The 23,867-nt window shown below is 39.8% G+C and overlaps 3 protein-coding genes across 8 annotated transcripts in view; 1 reads left to right on the top strand and 2 right to left on the bottom strand.

Moving 5' to 3' along the window:
* Positions 1–2,850: 2,850 nt before the first annotated feature.
* On the top strand, positions 2,851–9,656 carry nfkbid (nuclear factor of kappa light polypeptide gene enhancer in B-cells inhibitor, delta; the record flags this gene model as incomplete). The annotated part of the gene is made up of 12 exons (XM_080039111.1): positions 2,851–2,980; positions 5,594–5,733; positions 5,839–5,872; positions 6,557–6,759; positions 6,859–7,022; positions 7,623–7,728; positions 7,873–8,019; positions 8,111–8,162; positions 8,519–8,676; positions 9,044–9,160; positions 9,318–9,482; positions 9,585–9,656. The coding sequence occupies exons 1-12, from the start codon at positions 2,965–2,967 to the stop codon at positions 9,654–9,656; spliced, it is 1,374 nt and encodes a 457-aa protein (XP_079895237.1). The 5' UTR covers positions 2,851–2,964.
* Positions 9,657–15,666: 6,010 nt separating this feature from the next.
* The window catches only part of LOC307259308 (FXYD domain-containing ion transport regulator 6-like), an 8,829-nt gene continuing 628 nt past the window's right edge, over positions 15,667–23,867 (bottom strand). The window contains exons 2-10 of one of the 6 annotated variants that reach the window (XM_080039100.1): positions 21,451–21,510; positions 21,167–21,193; positions 19,410–19,436; positions 19,150–19,176; positions 17,882–17,956; positions 16,285–16,321; positions 16,169–16,206; positions 16,037–16,076; positions 15,667–15,935 (exon numbers count right to left, since the gene is read on the bottom strand). In XM_080039100.1, the coding sequence (XP_079895226.1) occupies positions 16,069–16,076; positions 16,169–16,206; positions 16,285–16,321; positions 17,882–17,956; positions 19,150–19,176; positions 19,410–19,436; positions 21,167–21,193; positions 21,451–21,502 (291 nt within the window). In that variant the 5' untranslated portion in view covers positions 21,503–21,510 and the 3' untranslated portion in view covers positions 15,667–15,935; positions 16,037–16,068. The remainder of the gene's footprint in view (positions 15,936–16,036; positions 16,077–16,168; positions 16,207–16,284; positions 16,322–17,881; positions 17,957–19,149; positions 19,177–19,409; positions 19,437–21,166; positions 21,194–21,450; positions 21,511–23,867) is intronic. The other 5 variants (XM_080039101.1, XM_080039103.1, XM_080039102.1 and 2 more) reach the window with 5 other exon arrangements.
* Positions 23,014–23,867, bottom strand: part of fcgbp (Fc gamma binding protein) — a gene marked incomplete at both ends in the record, with an annotated part of 24,681 nt that continues 23,827 nt past the window's right edge. Inside the window, one exon of the mRNA XM_080039548.1 lies at positions 23,014–23,071. Coding sequence (XP_079895674.1) covers positions 23,014–23,071 — 58 coding nt within the window. The remainder of the gene's footprint in view (positions 23,072–23,867) is intronic.

Genomic DNA, 23,867 nt, shown 5'->3' with positions numbered 1-23,867 from the left:
CTCTCCAAACGGGAATATTGCTATGGTGGGCCCCCTTTGTTTACATACCCTTTGTTTAGATACCAGGTTCAAGCCTAGGCTGTGTATAAACTTTCCTTTTTTAAAGGTGATGTAAGCGATTTATTTGTGTTAACATAAGTGTTAAATCGGTCTTTATTCGTACAGTGATCATAAATATAGTGTGCGCGTTACATAAAGCCGATCTCTCAGTCACCCGCTCTGCATGTAATCGGCAAATAAACTTTTCGGGGATCCCACTACTGATACCCAATCAGAAGAGAGAACGCAACAAACCGGCACCCGTCTCACTGACGGTGCACATGCAGAACACAAATGGGTGAATGTGTATGCACCTACAATGGCGGAGCAGGTAAAAATCCTTCCCAATGTCTGTTTTGATGGTTTTTATCATGTTTTATCACACTTACGGATCTGAGATGATGCTAGATAACTCGCTTCTGGAAGACCGCAGTGCATTAATGTGGTGACGTGGGACGAGGGAGGGGACTGCTAATTGCAGTCACTGACAGGAAGTTAGCTTAACTGACCATTCCGCTAACTGAACCTTTAAGCGCACACACAGTACGGACAAGTAGCGGATAATGAAGAGATATTCACTGATTTTACCTCAACAGTTTATCCACACAGAAACACAAACACCTGTAGTACAAACTGTATATTGTTAAATATACACATCCATGTATTCAGTGGGATATTGTTTCATAAGAGAGAGAAACACTGTAATAGTTATTTAAATGCAGCCCCACTCAGTCACCTAAAACTACATGTGCCCCGGGAAATAGAAACCTATAATACAGTTAGGCTATGTTGTCTTCTACAGCACATGAACACATCACATCTGATCAGCATACCAACCTAACCCCTGAATATATGTCAGACTTGCTTTTGAGTTACATTTCCTCTAAATCCCTAGTCCTCTGGCCATTCGTCTGTTCTTTGGGAAAGGAGAGCAGCTTTTAAGAGTAAACAAACTGAGAACCTGAGGCTGTCAGAATTTTTTTTATTTTACATTTGACTCCCTGGTTATTTCTCTGTTCCTTTAATGTTTAGTGTTATGCTCTTTCACCTCTACACATTCTACATCTCTCCATGCTTTTATCTTAGCAATGGTTTATTAAGAAAATAGTCACAAACATTTTTAGTCATTTGATAAAAAAAAAACGATTAATCACTGTGTTCTAGTATGATATTTTGATGTTGGTGATTCTTAGGTGACACAGAAATTCCTACAAGGCTGCGTCTGTATAGGGTACTAAACCCTGGAGAAAATACATTCTAATAAACATGAGCCAAATAAATAGTAGCCCAAATGTCAACATTTAAAACATAAAAGTAGAACCTGCTCTTGATCTCATGTTGATTAAAAATCTATATATGGTGTAAAGAATAGATTTTAAGCACAAAATGCAGACTTTACACAGAATATGTCATATAAGTAAATATTCATTGGGGTAAAATTAAAAAAGCTTTACCGGTCCATTTATCTTTCATTTGTAACTGTGTGTTAAGTATTATGTCATTTTATTATGTTATTATTTTGTCATTTTGTATCAACCTTGGACCAGCCACACAACAGTTTGTCTTGATTCATTGAAAGATTGATTTACTGACTCAAGTGCATTTATTAAAGTACTGTACAATTTTGAAAAACTTGATCACTTCTCTTATGACACTATATACTTTCTTAGGGATATATTACTTATTATTTACTATCATTACTTTTTTATTACACTTGTTATAATTATGAATACAAAACACGATGTGATCTTATATAATATGTCACATTATTGTAGCCTAATCTACCAAACAATCAATTTGTTATGATTTTTTTTATATTAAACATTTACATGCATATGTATACTATCGGATATTAAAGGTGCTGTAAGCGGAATGGTTCTTTTAGCTAACTTCCTGTCAGTTACTGCAGTTAGCAGTCCCCTCGCTTGTCCCTACGTCACCACACTGCAATCTTCAAGCAGCGAGTTATCTAGCATCATCTCAGATCCATAAGTGTGATAACACATGATAAAAACCATCAAAACAGACATTGGGAAGGATTTTTACCTGCTCCGCCATTGTATGTGCATAAACATTCACCCATCTGTCGCTCTGGCGTGCACCGGCAGTGAGACCATGAGTGAGACGGGTGTCGGTTTGTAGCGTTCTCTTTTGTGATTGGAAATAAATTTCGGGATCCCCGAAACGTTTATTTGCCGATTACATGCAGAGCAACTGACTGAGAGATCGGCTTTATGAAACGTGTACATGTAATGTACGTGTCATGTAAGTGATCACTGTATGAATAAAGAGCGATTTAACACTTATATTAACATAAATAAACCGCTTACTTCATCTTTAAAGTAATCACACAGATAGGCCTATAGGAGCTATTCTGCTTAATATGTATTTTTACATTTAATTATTTAATACATTTTGATAATTGCACTTCTTTGCTTTCACTTAAATAACATTTTGGACTTCTTCTCATTTATCATTACATCATGTTATCGTTAGTTTTTTTTGCTATTGTTAGTGAAATCATCTAAATACTTATTTTACTATTGCCTATTTATTTTATTCTTACAGCAGCTGTTGTTCACATGACAAATTACTATCGATAAAAAAAATGTCTCCGCTTTCTCACATTCTGCTCACTTCTATGTAATCCTCCCGTGGTTTAGAGCTAACGGTGAATGTGTGGCTTCCCCTCTGCTGGAGGGCGTGGACCACAGCTGGGGGCGGCGATGGGGAACAACGTGCTCTGTGTGTACAAGCAGCCAGCGATAAAGACAACAAGCCAGTCAGACTTCAGGCAGAGCACAAAATCACAGATCCCCATCCCAGGCTCTGTAAATCCCTTCTTCTCCCCCACGCTGTGTGTGAACTGATTGGTGACCAAGAGGACGACCTGTTGAGGATTTCAAAGAGAAAACCGGTTCTGACATGCACTTTGATAAATGTGAGTACATGGGCTTTTAATTTGTTACGTTATGACAGAAAACAGGTGTTTTTTGCCGTGTGGAGCTTCATAGCTTTATGGTGATTTGACAGTAGAAGATGACAACTTAAAACTTACTATTTTAAGCATCTCTGGACAACATAGGCTACAATGCTTAACTTGTTTTCAACATTCATTAAGGGTTTATTGTGTGAGTGCCAGCATTATGATGCAAACCATTTAGATTGCATTAATAATTGTACAGCAATCTTAAACACAGTAGATAGAGTTTGTTTTCACTTTTTTAGGAACTTTGGAACCTTACTCAGACTGGAATGAGCCTCTATCAACTCCTACTTTTTTTAAAGTTAGACTGAGTCTTCAAGCCAATTAGGCAGTAGGTATTTAAAGAGTAAACACCTCCTTACTGATACTGTACAGTTGAGTGGTTTCCTCATGTAATAGCCCTTCTCTCAGTTTACAATGAGACAAAACAAGCACAATTCGGGTGAATCCAAGAGGATATGATGTGGGGAAACCCTGACACACCTCCACCCCTGCTCGCTTGTTTTCATTTCCCCTTTTTGATTAATGCCAGACAGGCAAAAGTGTGTAATGCAACCGCCTAACTTTCTTTTTTAAGTATTCGTTGACACAGGACTGACTGATCACATATTTGGTTGTGCCGTGCTGTTAGACCACAAAATGAGGAAACTGCTTCTTTCTTTCGCTTCGGTGTGAGCCAAAAGAGAAATGTCGTCGGAATCCCCAACCTCCCACGCACATGACTCAATGTCCAGGGGTTTCCACAACTCTTATTTGAATGTGACACAGAGATGGCCAAAGCACTGTGTGTGGGCAGTTGGTGTAATCCCCAAATGTATATGCGATCCAGCCAAGTTGTCCACTTACCCCCGGACAATCCAAAAGCCATGTCCTCACCACTAGTTTCTCTCAGCTGATGGTCAGAGCTTTTTAAAAATAGATTCATTTCATTAGGCAAGGCAAGGCAAGGTAAGTTTATTTTTATAGCACAATTCAGACACAAGGCCACTCAAAGTGCTTTACAGGGGCAAGATTAGAATAAATAAAACACATTTTAAAACATTTAAAAGCGAATAAAAGAAGCAAATAAAATAAAAATTGCAGGTTAAAATGGAAACAAAAAAGTCTTCAGACTCGATATAAAAGAACTGAGAGTTGCAGCAGACCTCAAGTTTTCTGGGAGTTTGTTCCAGATTTTTGGTGCATAATAACTAAATAACATTACATGTGGCAACATCTGTTAAAAGGCCAAAAGTGGCATTCTGTTGTAAAGATCAAATAAGTTCAAATTGAGTAACCTATAGTAACACCTTCTCAACCTGAAAATTAAACTTGGTTTCACTGTGATGTACTCAGTGATGTCATGTATTCTGATAAAGAGTGACCTTTATCATGTGGTGGGGGCATGTCACACACGGCAGCTCAAGGGCTCATTCTTTAAGGGGTTTTAGATGGAATTGATACAGTGAAGACTAACTGTACAAAAAAGTCAACAGTCCAGGTCATGAACTGATATTTCTTTCTGGCAGGCAGAATTAGCATTTTTCCCCCCCAGAAAGTACACCCTCTTCGTATTGGCTCCGGTGAATATAGCTGTTTTGTTACCAGAGCAAATGACATTCACAAAAAAAGTCAGAAAGAAGAAATTATATCAGTTCATGTCTCTTGTAGTTCTTCTGCTCTGCCTCCTAGACATGTAGGTTGCAATAGAGAGCACAAGGCAACACCGCGTGTTGAGGTGACGTGCATGTGACAAAACCAAAGGCAGGAAGATGTGGTTTGCCTTTTTTTTTGTTTTTGTTAGCGTAATGGAGCGAGACAGGAAGATGTCATAGAAAATGAGCAGCAGTGGCGATCCCATGCCAGACATTTTTTCTGATGAATTCATCTGGTTTTTGACACGGCCACAAGGTCTGTGTTCCCTAATGGAGGAGGTTTTCGTCAGACAAGAGCTTTGCCTTTGAACTCCGGTTCCACAGACACACGGGTGGAAATATCACTTTATCTTTCACGTGTGGGGCGACGTTTTTTTGAGGAAACAAACTCTGTGTCGTCACATGGTGTCAGCTGGAAACATCTGAATTCTGTTTTGTGATGTTTTCTTTCCTCTTTTCCTTGCTGCTTTTACCTGTTCAGTGGAAATCAGAGGAGGGAAAAGCACACACTCACAGCATAATGGATTTCATACTGTATTGATGCACTTTATCTGAAAGAGATCAGGCAATGGAGAAACTGGCAATAGCATCAGGACAAGCACAATTTGCAGTTTTAGATGGGGGACATAGTCTTATAGCCTAGTTGTTTGACGGAAAAATCATGCATTTATTCTAAAACCGATGAATCGCTTTTAGTCATTCTTCAATCAGAATCCTCAAACATTCTCTTTGTTCAGCTTCTCCAATGTGAAGTTTTGCAGCTATTAACTCTGAAATTAAAGAATTAAGAATGAATCAATAATTGAAAAAAAATAAGTAGGAGGTAAATGGATGATGAAAAAAAAACTTTATAGGCTACACAATATCCACGTTTAACATGTGAACACATATGAGCAATAGTCACTCCTTTTGCCATTCATTGTCTTTCTTTCAGCGCCAAAAGAGAAGCCGTGTTGCACTCTGCCCACAGTGAAGAAACTCTTGGAGCAGAAGAGAAAGCGTGAGACGTCCTCCTCTGTGCCGCCCTCCTGCTCTACGGCCAGCACAAGTCCTGCTCCTCCAACCACTGCTACAGTAAGGCAGCAGCATAGAGAGGCGTACATCATCTCACTAAATATAACATCACAAAGATCTAATTTTTTTTCTGATTTCCCTTTTACCCCTTTTGCTATCTTCCAGCAGTTGTCTGCATCAGAACAATTTACCTGTACAGGTAAGAGTACGACAACACTTTAATGACAGGTCTGGTGATAGTCTGTATTTTGCTTATTGTAAAATGAAACAAACTAACATTAAAATGATCCTAACTGGTATATAGCCTGATATATCTTACTCCTTTGTGCCATAGAGCTCCATTGTTGTAAATAAAAACCATTTAAAAACGCATCAGTGGGCCATGCGGTTGTTCATCACAATGAAGTTCCCCGGGCATTTTAAACCGATACCCCATGCACTAAACCATCCTGCTGCTATAACACTCACAAGTATTACCATGGCTGAAAACGGTCTCTATCAAATACACTGTTTTATCCTGTTGGAATTTGCTTAAAGCTACAGTGCCCAGCTGATTTAGCTGAATTATTGAGCTTTTTTTTAAAATACAAAAGCATGCATTTTTGACCTGTTTATTATCAATATTCATGTCTTTACGATTGCGTAATGGGCCGAGAGCCGCGGACAGAGAAGGGAAGGGAAGTATTCAGAGACAGTCCGACACATAGATTGTTTTGATCTTTTCATGGCATTCGTCACCAATAAAAGAAAAACTAAATCCATAAATATCACCAAACCTGACTGTTTAATTATTTTATCTTGAGCTAGCACACAGTATATACTGTATATCACCGACTGAGTCATCTTTGATGGATAACAGTCTGTATCCTCTGGCATCCTATAGGTGCATCAAGCAGCTATTCAGACATGGCAGTGAGTTATGGGCAGCAGTGGACTCCAGCACCAGAGTCAACACTGGGTTATTACCCCACCAGCCTTCCAGGATCAAGCTATCCTGCAGCGTACAGCAGCCTCCCTATGACATCTGAATACGGCACACAGCAGCAGCAGGTCACAGGATATGGTGATACAATGCCTCAGACATATGTAAGAGCAAAAATCCAATGGTTGTGTTTGCTTGTTAAGTGCATAATCATACATTAATATTTTGTGATTTACATGAAATCCTTGATTCTTTTGGTGCAGGATTGCCCAATGACTATAGCAGACCCTGGTATGGCTTCTTCCTGGCCTCTCACACAGCTGAATTTTGGTTCATCCATGGACGCCACCAAGCTGGAGGAAGCCAGGATGCTGCTCAGGGGGATGGACTACAACAGAGCCACCAGGCAGGATGAAGATGGAGACACGTGAGTTTTTCATATGTGTGGTTCATATGTGTTTGAAGTTTACCTGCTAGTGAGTCCAATAAAAAGAATACAAGTAAAATGCATCTCCGGCCTTCTCATTTTACTTTGAAGATCATATGTTGTAAAACCTACACTGATAGGTATAGTACCGCATGCAAGCATGCACACACACACACACACACACACACACACACACACACACACACACACACACACACACTCATGCACACAAAAAACATGCATGCACGTAAACATACACACACACACACACAGACACACACACACACACATCTGCACGCACGACCACAAACTACTCTGAAAAAAACAGAAGACATATTCTCTCCAGACTGGTTTAAACCACCACTGACAACATTACTGTGTGTGCGTGAATGTGCGTAACGTGAGCGCACAATTTATTTACTGTACTGTTCACTGGAGTCATCCACTCATTCTTGACGATCAGAAACTCAGATAAAATGGACAGAGAAACTCTGTGTATAACTGTGACAGGGAATAGCGTGAAGTTGGTGGTGGGAATTACAGAGATTTTTCCGGGCCCAAATTTTAAAACTGATCTATCATTCGCTCTTGTTTTGTCAGCATCCTGCACATCTACACTGCCAAGGGGCTCAGGGAGTGTGCCTATGCTGCTGCAGAGAGGCTGAGCGACATAGGCAGGCTGGATGCCAAAGAACACAAGGGGAAGGTATGGGCAAAACAAAAATACAATTGTAATCTTATTAAGTTTGCAAATTGGTGCAAAAAAGTATTTCATTTTAAACATAGAAATGAACATAGGATTGTAATTATTTCACAATAAAGAGGTTTAACAATAAATGCTCCTGTGCAGACTGCTTTGCTGGTGGCGGTGACGGCAAACCAGCCAGAGATTGTGCAAGACCTGCTGTCATTAGGAACCGATATCAACGCCTGTGATGTAAATGGACAGACAGCCCTTCACCTGGCCGCCCACTATGGCTTACCTGGGGTCCTGCAGGTAATATTGAAGTTATTTGAGAGTGAATATCACGGCACTTCAGTTGGCTATACCCAGAAAACCTTAACCGTGAATAATTTTAAATTTGCAGGCAATTTTGTCTAGAAGGCCGGCTGTCAACTTGGAAGCCCGAAACTTTGAAGGTAATAATATAATGTTTCACCAGCTGTTATTACTAGTTGAATGCTCAAAGGTGCCATGAGGAATTTTCAGCTTTTGTTCATTCTTGCACCCCCTTTGAACAAAAGCGGTAGTGTTTTTACTATGCCAGCTATAGTTTTAGGGTGAGCGTACCCACGACAAAGGCCTAAAGAAAAACCATATAAAAATAGCATTCTTTGCACTGATGGTCTCCTTTGTTGTTGGATAAACGAGTTGGAAGAACGAGACTGTTTCAGAAATATTTAAAAGTTCCTCGTAGCACCTTTAACTAGAGATGTTGTCAATAACATAAGAGTCTGAATTCAAATGTAACATATTTATTTTTCTTTATTGCCAGGTATGACTCCTCTGCACTGCGCAGCCATCTCTCACAGTGTAACCATGAAGGCCTTGTCCAGCAGCGGACTGGCAGATGTCAGTCTTCAGAACAAGGCCGGGGAAAAGATCTCTTGCGTGCAGATGCTTCTCAACGCAGGGGCGGCCCTGTGCAGCCAGGTACACCACAGCTCTGTCCCTTTTCTCACAGTAAACGTGAACTTTTGAGCTTTGCTGAGAAATAGATCCACAGATGTGTCACACAAAACACAAAAAAATGAATAGTAAGGACAGATTACAGTAACGGGTCAGTCAGGCATGCAGGTTAAAAAGTGTCAGTAGTCCAACATGCTAAAACCCTGACCTTTCAGTCAGTCAGAATGTACAGTTCATAGGGGAAGTGCCCAGGTTGTATCTAACCATCAAGATGCAAGTGATAGTACAAGCCATCCCCCCCATAGTCTCCCCTTTGTTTTCCCTTTCTTGTTTGAGGCTTGAATGTCTCATTCAGAGCTGTGGTTTCAATTCATTTGTTCTGCAATTCCAGGAAATCAAAAGTAACAAGACCGTGCTGCACTTGGCTGTCAAGGAGGGGAACATTGATCTGGTGCGTTATCTGCTGAGCATTCCCCTGCCCAACATGAAAGACTTTGTCAACTTGAAAGTGAGTCCCACCACTGACATGACACTCAAAACTAGAGTTTCCATATTTCACATGCACGTGTTTGCTTGTTAATCTGAACGTAAACAGTAAAAAAGAAAAACTAGTGTAAACAATCTGAGTCATGCTGATGTGTTTGCCCCGTTTTGTCCGTGTATAGGCTCATGGTCACACAGCATTACACATGGCAGCCGGTCTCCATGGGAACCCCCACCAGGAGGAGATGCTGCGGCTGCTGTTGAGCAGAGGAGCTGATCCCAGCATCCGCAACCTGGAGAACGACCAGCCAGCCCACCTGCTGCAGAGCGGCCTCCGGGGAGAGCAGGTGAGCAGAACACATCCATGTTGTTTAGTCATATTGTTTCAGTTCATATCAAGGGCAATGTATTATCATCTTAAATTTCAAATCTAATTTCATCATTTCCAGCTCAAGCTCATGCTGAAGAAACGAAGCGCCTCCTCCCGTCGACGTATCGTGTCCTTGCAGGACCAGGAATAAATTTGAACCACTTGTAATCCCCATTTTGTGGGAATGAGTCTTTAAGATGTTGCCTCTGTTGAGAAGGGGATTGAGTGTATTGCTATGTTGTTTTGGGAGTCTCTGGCCTTCGTTCACAAACTAGTTTGGCATCATAGTTTGTGTTAAAACTCACATTGGAGGCTTTAGTGCATTAAGCTTAAACTGGCTGTGCACCAGTGTGTTTTAAAATGTAGAACTTTATTCCAAAATGTGATACCCTCTGTCGAGGCCTGGGGGGAAGAAGTGCTCCTGCTCCTGCTGATCATTTGGCATGGTTTTTAAATCTGACTATTAGAGACATTTTAATTTCAGATATTTTTTTTCCTTTTGTCAAAATGGATATTTAACACTTCAAATGAAAGGAAATGAAGAGCATTGTTGATCTCCATAAAGTAAAAGGTGAAGTTATATTCAATTTCCTTGTAGGCTACGCTCCCAGTTTAATGTTGATTTCTATGAAATTGTTTGTATAAGACCTCAAGTACATTGTCCCCAAAACTGCTCTGACTCCCCTGTCAAAACCCCCCATCATGATAAGTTATCATATTGATACACTGAGTGATGGTTCTGATTTCAGTCAGCATGTGTGCTTATGTTAAGACTGTGTGAGTTCAAAATGAGTGGAAGCATATGCGTTTCAATCATGTAACTTTCTCTCCGTATGCATCATATTTATGTGTGTGACAAATCGGGTACAATCTCTTTTCTTTGTGGAAAAACAAACTTTACTGTGTAAAAAAACAATATTATGTATTTGAAACTGACGTTCTTATCACAGAGCCATTGCATGAGTAATTGTGGTGACAAAGTGTCTGACTAACTGTACATTTTTCTCGTGAGTCATGAATGAAAGTACAACAACACTGTATTTATAGTTCTACCAAATCTTTGTTCAGGGAAGCCCTTTGAACAGTCCCAGTCGCATTTAAGGAGCATTCATTTTTCTTAAAGACAAATTTCCACTGAAGTTTACTGCCACGACCCTTAGTCACAGGTGAAATAAGGTCGGGTTTTCACTTTAGTGATGACTAAGGTTCTAGCTGTCTCTCACTCAACCCATGTGTCATCCTTGATATTAGACATCGTAAATTCCTCTAGAGCACAAAGGAAAGATAAATGTAATAAGCAAACAGAATATTGATAATATTTTCTCGTTTTTACTTTACATTAGATTATTCAAGACATTGATACAATCATGTTGAGTAGACCTTTATTTGAAACAGTGGTCTCCTCTGGATTATTTTTTTAGTACATTTGCCTTGGATTAAAACAGAAGAAATTACTAATAATAATAATAAAAAAATTGAAACTTAATTACACATTTTAGATCCATTATTGTATTTTCCAAAGCATTTTCAAAATAAAACACATCACTGACATCCTTTACATTGTCATCAAGATGCTAGTTATTTTATTTCAGCATTTTATACGTGTCGTTTTCTATTCATGCTTTCTTCTTTCATTATTTTGTAATGAAGAAAAGTAAAAGCAAAAGACCATGATTGTTACAATTGATCAATGCATGCAGGATTTTGTTTCCTTGTGGAAAATGTTCTTGATCTATGCATATTTAATCATGCTCTTAATTCAGCAATACAATGTGGGAAGATCTGCAACATGTTATTTGAATAAAACTGCTTTATAGTTTCATGGTTGAGAATATTTATTACATTTTTTCTAGTCCCAACACTCACAATACTGAGCAAGCCACACATCAATATCTTGCTCAATTAAGACGTGTTGCAGAATTCAGTAGGAGACTCAGGGAAACGGTTAGAATGCGTAGAAAAACCCTGTTTTATTTCTCATCCGGCTGGTAGACGTATATCAGCCATTAGAGGAATGGCCATGGTGGTGTGTATTTGCTGGCATGGCTCCTGTGCTGACTTCCCATCTTCCAGGTAGATACAATATTTTCTATACAGTTTGAGGAGGTACTGAAAAGGGAAACAAACGAGAGAGAATTGCAGAGAGAAAATCAACAGTATTGCAACCATGCACACAATGACCCTTAACAAAAAGTGAACCCACCCTCTGTCTTTGGAAGTTGGGTACCAGATGAGCTGGAACTGCAAAGAGAAAATAGGGACATTTAGTAAATATTCTTATTTTGCAATTCTTTCACAATTTATGATGATGAAATAATCATTTTGAAAACTGTGGCCACAACTTAGACTTGGTTTTGGATCAAATGTATCCGGTGACAGGTTCACGGGATTCAAAGGCAGTTGAAGCCACAGGGTTCTGAGGTTATTGTGTTAGCACTCCAGATCAAAATGCAGCTCTATTGTCCTGTTCAGACAGCAACTCTCGTCTTTTTCTTCGAGTCTTGCCATACAAGCATGCGATCAGCTGGGAAATGCAAACTGCCCACCCACTACCAACACATGAGTGTGATGATGCACATGTTTTAAAACTGCTTATCAAGAGCAAGCAGCACTGAGACAAAGAGAACATGAAAGCTCCACCCACGCGTGATTCGTCACGCAAAGGTTCTGTGTAAACTCTAATGTGTTGGAAGTGTGTTTGTGGGTGTGTATGCAGAACAGGGAGGGAGGCATTTAGTGTAAGAGGCATCCAGGGCAGGGATAGGAAAAGCTGTGGGAAACTCAGATTTTTAGTCAAAGAACAAACTGGAAAAGATGTGTATTTTTTTTTCCACACTGGTTGGGCATCCCCTGCAAGTCAAAACCATTCAGCATGCACAGGCGAATCATCCACTGAACCTTGCACAACTCTTACTTGGGTGAAGATTTTACACATTTTGTGAATTTTTTACCTGTTTGAGGAATGAAAGGTTAGTTACAAAAGGTGAAGGTGCTTTTTGGAAGTGTCTGTATTCAAGTGACATGTGAGAAAAAGGCTAAACTTACTCAGGGCTATTAAAATGCCAGAGACAAACAGAATGGCAGCAAGGATAACCCCTACAGTTCGCAGGGTCTCATAATCTACAAAGGGCAAAACCGCGTGGGGGAAAAAAAACGCATTGGAATCTACAATACAAAATGTAATAAGCTAAAAATGGTAGAAGTTAAATGAAACTATAGTAAATCTTACCATATTCAAAGTCACTTCGGTCTGTAAACATTGATTCTGCGGAAAGAAGAGTCTGGTTTAGTTATGGAGCCTAATGAACAGTATTTTATGTTGAGTGCATCACAGAACAGCAAATAAGCCTCTAGGTTGTGCGTCAGTCAGCACCATGGACTGCAGGGTTTACAGCTCTCCAGATCTGCAGCACTGACTCCACAACTCCTCAGGAGTATTTTTTCTCAATGCAGCATCTTTGCTCAGCAGAAAAAGATGCACCAGGAAAAAGGCGGGTTACAAGCCAGGAGGGGGAAACAGGGGTGTCACCAAAGCAGCAGCAGCAGCAGCAGCAGCAGCAGAAAAAAGCATAGATAGATAAAGTGTTTGAAAAATTATTTGCCTTTTTAAGGAAGCACGGTGAAATGACAGCTGTGTATACGTAATGTTTAATTCACCAAAGATTTATATGTTTGAAAAGCACTGCAAGTGTGCTTCAGGCTACAGCCTGTGCCAGATTGTTAGGAAATCTGTTCATCAATAATGCGGCTTGCATGCTGCTGAACCCTCACTCCCAAGAGGCTGAGCTGGCAGATTTGTATATCTTTACACCGTTTATTTCTTTCTCTGACAAAAAGACAAGTGCTAAAACATCTTTAGTATTGCATATTTGTTCATCCCAATGGGGGAATTCACCAAAGGACTCCTTTTTTTGGAACACCGATACATTCCTCACCAGTAAATGGGCTCTTGACACTGAGGCAACAATGCAGCAGTCTAATTAACAACATACAGATGGGTATGAAATAAAACAATAAATTTGATTTTTTCCTAGAAGTAAATAACATCACACATTATTATAAAGAAAATAAATGTATTTTTTTCTTAGCACAGACAATCTGTAGGCTCCTGATCTCTGCTCTTACAAATATATATAGTATGTTACACCCTTAAAAATCCTATTTAAAAAGGAAGAAAGATCAAACCTGTGGTGGCCATGGCTGCGCTGTAGAGATGTGGAGGAGCTCTGTCTCCCAGAAATGTTGCAGGTCGCTTGGTTGCAGTTTAAGGTTGGTCAAGACAGCAGGCAGAACAGCTTCAGAGCTGTCACTGTATAATCAGCAGGGAGCCCTCTGGTGGCCACAGCCAAAAACTACAGTACCAGTGGTAGGGTGTGATCTCTTATACAGTAACAGGTCTATGGGTGGGATACATCTCTAGGGGGTAGTGGGTCAAAACAACTACAATAAACTACAAGGAGCAAAAAATATATAAACACAAAATAGACAAGACGATCTTCAACACTCTACTGAGTACCAGTCCTCTGTGGTACCTGTGAGTTTATGTCCGGGATAATGATGTGTTGGATACTACAACACTTTCATGTCACTGTAACTGTCCATAATACTAATATCAATTAAATTCTTGTTCTGCCACTACTACCCGAGTATGATATACTGATCTTGATGCCTTATTTTTCATTTTGATAAGTATTTATTTTTTTGTTGTTTTTGTTAACTTTCTTTTTAATTGGGATTATTACGAATTGTTGCAATAATTTGACTGTCCATTGATGCATTTGAAACTTCCAGGGGACTTGAGGTCCGCTTCGACACTTGGCTCTTTTAAATCAGGTCTGAAGACTTTACTGTTTCCGTTTTAACCTGTAATTTTAAATTTTTATTTGTTTTCATTCTTTTTAAATTTTTAAATTATTTTATGTTTTATTTATATTCATGTTTCTCATTCACTTTTATTTTTTTATGTGTGCTATATACTTGATGTATTTTGTTTTTGCATCTGTAAAGCACCTTGATGGCCTTGTGTCCGAAATGTGCTTGAGAAATAAACTTGCCTTGCCTTGATATCCGTTTATTTCCTAAATAAAAATGTTCAAAGATCAGGGGGCTATATTGAGCCAGTAAAAAAAAATACTTTTTTTTATCTTTTTTGGGTGCAGCCCCCTTCTGCCTTGGGCCCCCCCAAGCCTGTCCGCAGTCCGACGGCCCTGAACGTAACTGACCATCGTCAGATACTCATAATTACCGAGTAGAAGTTGAATGCGTCATCATAATACAATTCAATGCAGCCTCTGAATGGGCGCTTAGGCTACTGGAGCACTGTCCGACAGTAATAGGCCTGTGTGTAAAACACATAGTCACTGTAGTAGTAACGCTACTGTAGGAACCGTTGCTCTACAATGAACTGGCGCCTTTTTTTTTAATGAACTGGCGACTTGATCGGAGTGTAGCGCGGCCAGATGACAGCTAACGTAGGCTCCAGCCTGCGTCCCGTCAAAGGTAATGTTATGAATGAACAAGTAGTAGGCTAATTGTTTCAGCCTCCATGTAGTTTTACTCTCACCATTCTTAGAAGAAAAGTTGTTGATGTCCTGGGCCCCTGCTCTGCTGCTCATATTCCTGGCCTCCAGATTCTACTGGGGGCTGTGTGGGCCCTAGCTGGCTGTGGGCCCTTATAATCGTCATAAACTTTACCCCCTATACGACAGCCCTGCAACTAGAACCTGCATAATCGGAATGCGCCAGTTTTGTTCTCCCGTCCTTTTGTGCAGTGCAGTCAGCCCCCTCCCTCAAATCCATGTGAGGAAAGATAGCCTACACATGCAGCTTTCACATGAGCAGAGGCTGTTGTTGGACCTCTCTACAGTGGAAAATCTGCCAATAAACAGCAGCGAATGCAGACGTACAATAAGGTGCATTTCATTAGAGAAAGCCTTTTCCAAAAGCTGCACAATGCAACACATAAATCATTCATGCTCTCACTGCCGGTAGATAGTACTGCATGGGTAGCTGACGCGTCTGCAGCGTCAGCAGAACCAGCAGTGCAGCCTAAGATAGGGCTGCTCCCTGCTCTACTTCTACTGGCAGAGGTGTACAGGGAAATAATGGTGGATGCAACGAAAACAAATCTAAGGAAAGGAACCTTTTCATAATTTTTTTTATGATTTTTTATTATTATTTTGCATCAATCTGAATGTCACAAAAATAGAAACGATAGTCACACCTTTACTGCCATATATAAAGTTGGCAAATTATCTAGTAAAAGCTACTGATGATAATAACATTTAGAAAACAAAAACAAAAAGGTAGCACAGTAACATTAAAAAAAATTGGAAGATGAAATTGAAGGAAGCTTCACGTGTTAATGGAAAGATTGTCTTCGGCAGTGATCAATGTATTTGCTGCCACCTAACGGCAACAGTCAGTGACACTGTGAAAAAGAGGAAGCAACGGATGAGTTTTCTGTTTTATAAAACAATCTCTAACAGCTTTCATTCACAAAAAGTAAACATATTCAGAAATGACACTTACAAACGGATCCCCACTGCTCTTTGCCTCTGGGTCTACTCAGCTGTAGAAAGAGTTCAAAATGAATGTTGTACTATCAGTAATGTTACATGAAATGGCAATGCATCTACTATAATATTATATATTTATATTTACCAATCGGAACGCCTGCTTCCACACCAGGACCCTTAGACCTAAGGAAAATCAACAGTTTATTAAACACTAAAAACATGTTTTTAAAGCTAAAGGGGCGTGTTTCATTTTTGAGCTACCTTGGCTTCTCACTCTTCGAACAGGAACATTTTCGACCTGTTTTGGGGAGAAGAAAAAAAAACACAAGAAACAAATCAACAGTGCACCCCTCCTTAAGTACGAATCCCTGGAAGAGGTTTCTTCCAGCAATGATAGGTACACAAAATCACCCTTGAGTTTGTGTCAATGCACCCATCTAGGCTGTAAGCCCTGGGAAGCTTTATAAGCTTACGGGTTTCTGGCCCAAGCTCCAGGCTCCATTCACCTAATCACAGTAAACTTTGGTTGTTATAACTCTGCCCAAAATACAGGAGCAAGCATACTGAATAACGTCCAGCTAGTAGCATTTAAATCATGTGAGAGTTCAAAAAATAGTCTTTACAATCATTATGTTGACGGACCCTATTTAGTCCAGTCATGGAGTCTGGGCAGTGTCACAAAGGTCAATGATGTTATAGTATACTTGCTAGAATGGTTGGTGTAGCCAACTTAACAGGGAATACCAGACTAGGTTGGTGACCTACATACTGCCAGTGCTAAGAATAAAGCTGTGGGTATCTTGAAAGGTAACACTCATCCTGTATTACCTCACTTAAACACTGGGAGGCGCCAAAGTACTGTAATCGCCAGTGCTTATTGTTTATTTATTTGTTATTAAAATTATTAAAATGTGTTATTAAAATAAATAGTTTGAATGTCAAACAAGCTTCCAGGGCCTGCTCTCTGTATTTTCTGTTTCATGCTCAGCTTGACAGACATGCCTCTGCCACACTTTCACAAACCCTGCATAAATCAACATTTTCTTCAATCAGATGTCCTACTTTTATCATATTAAAATTGTTTGAGCGTTTTCCCATCTGTTTACAATGTTAAAATCCTCAATGGCTCAATCAGTGACCTTTAAAAACATATCTTGTATAAAAATATTCACAGATTATTTTGAATGAAAAATGGAACATATGTATTTTAGAAGATACTGACAGCTGTAAACAAACATGTAATTAACAGCAAGAAAACATTTTACACTTTGATTAAACTGTTCTGTGTAAACCTGTGCATTTAATGACCTGCCAGTTAATTTAGCGCAAAGACAGCAGGCTCCATTATGTTTACATCGGAATAACAGATTGTGACTTTCAAAGCCAATTTCTACATTCAAAAATAGTCTCCTTCTAAAAAATTAAAAACATGTTTCTTCACGGAGTTCACAGGAATCCACAGTGAACTTGTCCAACCCACGCAGAGAGAAAGCGTGGCAGAGTATGTGGGTTCTGATGAATTATTTATTGGTTGGTTGGTTCTTGGATTCAGGGCTACCACTGGCAGTAACGGCATGTGCTGGCAGGTGGGAGGATACTTTGTGTGAGGAAAGGGATAAGGTATAAAGGGCAAATGGCTATGATGGATGGGTCGTGAGAGCGTTGAGATTGTGCAAGAAGCATCAGCAGCACGCCTGCCTACCAGACGTCTGAGCGACACAAGCTCACTTGTTTTTCGCAGCACAAGAAGAATTTGGGAGACTGAGGTCAACTCGCACATACAGGGGGATCACAGTTTGGTGACACTGACACTTGGCATAACACATCTGCTGTGCGCGAAAGGCGGTCACACACTTACTGACGATGAGGGCGATTCCCAGGAGGAACAGTGCCACGGCGAAAACTAGCCCACCGATTCGCAGTGATTCGTAATCTAAAAAAATAAACAAACAAAAAAACAGTATTTCATAGTGTTTGAGGAAGAAGTTTATTGTAATGACAGTTTTGATAAACAAAATACTATGAATTCAACAGCCTTATGTGAGGCCTTTAGCTACGTTTTGATTCTTGGGCAGCATTACAGAACTACTCTGCAGCCCCCTGTGTATATTCATGTTGGGACACCACAAATTCCTGTCAGCTGCAGCCTGCAGTCACCAAAATAGTAATCATTATGGTCGACTTTTACTGTGTAGTTGGCTGTCCCAATATGACTGGACTGAGCAGAGAAAAAACTGTAACTGTTGCTCAAATTGGAGAGATCGGCCACTTCTGATTAACTAATAGAAATAATATATTTAATGCCTTGTTTTACATTTGGGATATATTTTTATTGATATTTTAATGCTTGAACCTAATATTTTAGATAAGCTTTTTTTTTTTTTGCTAATTTCTATATCTGATGAGTTAATATGATTAAGTAAGCCGATAGCCTTCCAACTATAATGTTCACATCATCCACTGTTTTTATTGTCATCAATTCAAATCAGATTACAGCTTTGTTTACATGCATCAAGCATTGCCTAGTTTATTTATATAGTAACTACATTCTAGTTGACTAACAAATTAGCAAATAACTGGAGCTATTTACATGATGACAATTGAAAAAAAAAAACATTGACTACTACAATATAAAGAATCGATAGTACCTAAAAATTAAGAAAGTTAAAAAAAACTGTTGTACATCTTTCTTATCCCTGATGATTTCTTATGACCCCCCAGAATAATCGTGGGACTTCCGAGGGGTCCTGACCCAGAGGTTGGGCCCCATTGATTTAGTGCTCTTCCAACAGGGCTTAGACTGCGGTTGGAATGATACAATACAAGTACACTACCAAAAATGGTCAATCGAAAATGTATTGAAAGCGCACAATTGATTAAGCATTTATAAAATATTATAAATCATTCTGTGTCTCACATTAACTGAACATCAGAGTTCCACCACAGTGGCCAGGAGAACAACAACAACAACAACTTGCAGTGGGACTGCACCACTTTGGCCCTTGGGGTGGAAGTTTTCCATCAGTCTTGGAAAAGCAAGTGGAAAAGGCAAACTCATCTCAAACCCTTCCAGATGTTGCCTGTGTCGGCCATTAAAAAGCCCCCGTTCATCTGCGCGACACTTACCGTAATTAAACGCGCTGTCATCGTCAGCTAGGAGAGAACAGAGAGAGAGCGGAAACAAATGAGAAGCAGATTTAGCCACTGACACCCTTCAGAGAGCACTCATGATGTGACAGTTATTCAGCAGGTTTTAGGGCTACAGTCATTCATCTAGTCATTAGCCAGTTTGGTGCCGGGGCCAATTTCTATGCAAGCCAAAATTAGTATTGCATGCAGCTTATCTTAATTTGACTTTTTTTAGCATCTGTTCAAATAACACCCACCTTTGTCCTCATCTCTCGCCGAGGCTGCTAAAAAAAGCAAAATCATGAGTCTTTATAAAGACGTTCACATGGGTGGTGTAAGTGTAATGTCAGCAAATGGCAAAATTGATGGTAGCAGTAGGGTACATTCACACTTGGAAGAGGCCAAAAAGGTGAGCATCAAGCTCCAACTTGTATGTATGCAGAAGTTCACATGCTGTGTTACACTAGTCCCAGGGGAGGTAATGACTTATGAATAATGAATTCAGAACAAGTTTTTAAGTTCACAAAAAGTCCTATCATCTCTATACTGTACACAAAAAGTGATTTTTCCACCAACTTCAGAAAGGCTTTTCAAAAAGCAAAGTGCTGCAACATAGCTCAAAACGACACACTGTACGATTCTACTCTCCATATCGCTGTTCAGCAACTTTGTTTTTATTTTTTTGCCCTTGTATAACTCTGTCGGTCTGTTGGGGACGTGGGAAAATACAGAACCCTGTGCTCTATGATCTCTTCTCCTATGTGGAAAAACACGTTGGCTGCATTCATCTTCTGCCCTGGTCTTTTTTTAACCTCGCTAGAAAACATACTTTAACAAGCTTAATCGCAATTTTCTACCTTGTGTTCAGCGGCATCAAGAAAGGAACCAGAATAATTAATAGGAGACAACATCTCTTGGAATAATAATAAGCCACAAAGCAGACGGTGTTTGTGAGCACTAATGTTAGGAAGGAAAACGAATGTAACCTTGGAGTAGCACATTGGAGGTTATATAAATACTTTCCTGTTCGTGCTAGGAAACATTTCACATTATTGTGTTTTCTTGTTGTTTCTTTTTACAGCTCTCATTAACATATTCAACAGACAGTAAGAGGCATTTTTTTAAACAGACTTAGAAATTGTTCTTACAGTATGTATGCTGGTGAAGGAACAAACAAAATCTTTTAATCATGTTGAAAGTTTGCCTATTCCAACAGCTCATCTGTAGCTTCTATATTTAGATGCTACAAGTTGATTTTTTCTGACGCCCAGTAAAGTTCATGCACTTGACTCAATAAAGTCTGACATGCTGTCCACAACACCTTTTGGGCTTACAAGACCAATAACAACAACCAGGATGACCACATGACATACTATACAGTTCCATAAATCATATTAAATAATCATTTATACACCGTTTATGGATAGGATGCAAGAGTTAACTTCGATCTCATTATCGGGCAATACTTAATGTTAGTTTCTTCCTCCAAGTAGCAAAAACACATTTTTACATCATAGTCCTGGCAAGACTTTGAAAATAAGGTCTGACTCTTACAGACCGAAGTGTCAGAGGAGATAAAAAAAAGGAAAACTGCAAAACTGCATATCTGCTTAAGATCAAGCTCAACTGATGGCATGCAGGGCACACAGAGTAATGGGCCAATGCCAAGGAACTGTATTAACAATGGGAAACTTGGCAATGAAATAAATTAGTATTTAAGCTGCAGTGTCGGGAAACATTTACACTATTCTGACATGGCTTTTTCCTCACTGTCTGTAGGACACTGACATGATTTGTAAGGGAAAATATCAAATGTAAATCATACTGAAAACAGTATTACTGTATGGCTATACTGTTAACAATAAGGGCCTTATTGTTAACAGTATAGCCACCATTGGACGAAAACGAGTGGATGGCAAGCGGCCATACCAAAAACGGTGAGCAGCGGAAAGCAAACAATTAAGAAATCAAATGGCCATGCATGCCATTCACCACCCAAATGCAGGGGACTCACCGAACACTTCCCTGCCAAACGCTGATCCTGTTATACGGACACATGAGCTTGTTCAGCATGGGGGAACTTAGAGAATATTTGTATTTTATTCATTCTAGCTGCTGCCATTTTGGCCAGGCCTTGCTCGGAAAAGAGGTCATTTGACCTCAAGCAATTTTGCCTGGTTAAATATATATATATATATATATATACAGAAATAGTGAAATAGAACTGAAGAACACTACGCTCACTGTCATCTGTTTCATAGAGGGAACAGTGTTTTGTTTGGTGAAAAGGACTCTTACCGAGTGCAGGAGCCAGCCAGGAGCTGAATGCCACCAACACCACGAGATCCATTGTACCTGCTGATGAGAAACAAACCCACATGAACTTTGTTAAAATAAGGAGAAGTAATGAATATCCTAATCAGCTAATGTGCAATGTTTCAGACTCATTGATGTTTTACGAGGGTAATATGCTGATGTAACAAGAAGCTGAGGCTTTAAAATGTATTTATTTTAAACGTGATTTACTGATAAACTTTGCAACATGTCTGAGTCCCTCCAGACTCAACTAAAAGAGCAACTGAAAACTGCCTTGCAAACAGAGAAAAGTCTGTTTGCAGCAACACACCCTCTCATTACTCCCAGCAACTTCCAAACTAGTCTGTTATAGCCAGGGGTTGTTTTCACCAACAGTAAAGGACCAGCATTGGGAAAACACGCTCTATCTACCAATTTATTATTATTAATGCAAAGAGTTACATAAATCTAAATGACTGGTAATAAAGGCATAAATTGTTACGGTGTGGCAGACAGGCAGGCAAGCAGGACCCAAACGTAAGACGTATCAAGCAAAGGTAGTTTATTTTCCAAAAAATGCAATTCCCAAAAGGCCAAAAAAGGGAGCAGGGCAAAAAGGCAGAGAACACAGGTAACAGGAAACAAGTAACACGGGACAAGACTCACCAACACTCACACGACAAACCATAATGCACAAACCAGGAACAAAGGAATGACAAGGGGTATATATACTAGACACAACGAGACACAGGTGTGCAGTAATCAAACAGGAGGGAAACTTGACAGGACATGGGGAGGAACAAGACAGGCATACCAAAATAAAACAGGAAACACAGGGAACCACTAAAACAAGACAGGACAAAGACAGACCATGACATAAATAACAGTTTACAGATTGTTGTAGGGAAGAAATGACTTGATATCTGTTTTATCAGTGTTTAGCTGCAGTACAGTAAATGCACTAAACACTAAACTCAACTGCCCCGCTTAGAACGATTTCACAAACGATTTCTTTATTTCTAAGGCTGCAACTCGGCTAGACACTATGCACATTAGTATAGGTGTCTTACATGACCCCCTGACTCTGGGGGAGAGAGGAGGGTCTATTTCAGGCTCAGTGCCTCAGTATATGGGGCTTGGCGGAGGATGGGTTGTGAGGAAAGGCTGGTGTTAAGTTGCATGTGTGATATTTGGTCAGTGGGGTTTGGATTCATTTTGCTCGCGCTTATTACACACAGAGTGTGGAAGCCTGTGGGAGCTGTTTTTTTCACTATATCGGACATACTTTAAGATTATGTCACACCCTATAGGCTATAAGGGTTCCAAAAACCACATTGCCACTCATGGTTGAAGGCAAGCGCTGCAGAGGGTCCACAATTTAATCCTGCAGCATGACCAAAGAGCAGAGTTGCAGTGTGTCATTCGCGTCACAGTTATATGACAAATAAATAAATAAATAAATACAAATAATGGAATGCAGGTACAAGCAGCTTTAGAAAACTAGAGCCATTGAGTAAAATGTTTTTCATTGCAAAGATCAAAGCCTAAAATAGCATAGCCAAGATTCTACTCCCTGGCCCAGAGCAATGCTGGGGATATAGTGCACAAAGTAGGGGGTTTGGAGCTGCAGTGGAGAGAAATGAACACATGGAACTATTATAAGAGACTTCAAACCTGGGAGCAGGATTAACAACAAAGGCCTGCCAATCAGGTTTAATCCAGCAAATACAGAGTGAGTTATAACAAGAACCAATCCGATAATCTTGTTTGTTGGCCTCGTTCTGAGCAAGGACTAGAATGGGGAAGCAGGGAAGAGGCCCATGGAGATTCATAAATGATCATTATAAATAATACAACTGGATTATATAGAAAGTGGGATTAAAATGGACAGTTTTTAATTAAATAGCCTACAATCGGTTTTGGTTGCATTACACCTAGGTGAGGGCATATGGGAGTATAGGCCCATGTTAGGACCATGAGTGCAAGTGACATAAAAAGGTTTTAGTTTTTTCCAACACACTCGACGAGGTTAATTCATTCTAAAGCGCAACGTTAGTTGACGGCAAACTATAGGCCTAAACCACTTACATATATCTTATTAATATTTACACACGTGACTCAGTTTAGAAAATAACAGCGGAAGACAGCACCAGGCAGTTTCATTTACAAAGTCATGGACGTAGCCATGGACCTATAAGAACGTAGCCCATTATAAGGTTAAAAATGGCAACGTTGTTGTTCTCACCAATTAACGCGATACAGATTTCATTTGATACATTTTCGGTTACAGAGTAGGCTAGCCTGTTATGTCCATGGGTACAGCCTTTTTGGGACTGGCAGTGGACGATATATGACAAAAGTCCGTTTCATTTCTCAGATGGCAGGAAACCACCGCGTCAACAAAATGAAAAAGGTAAAAA

This window comes from Ammodytes marinus (assembly GCF_949987685.1).
Source record: "Ammodytes marinus genome assembly, chromosome: 13".
Classification (NCBI taxonomy): domain Eukaryota; kingdom Metazoa; phylum Chordata; class Actinopteri; order Uranoscopiformes; family Ammodytidae; genus Ammodytes; species Ammodytes marinus.
Note: the sequence above shows the minus strand (reverse complement) of the source record. Positions and strands in the feature narration are given on the sequence as shown.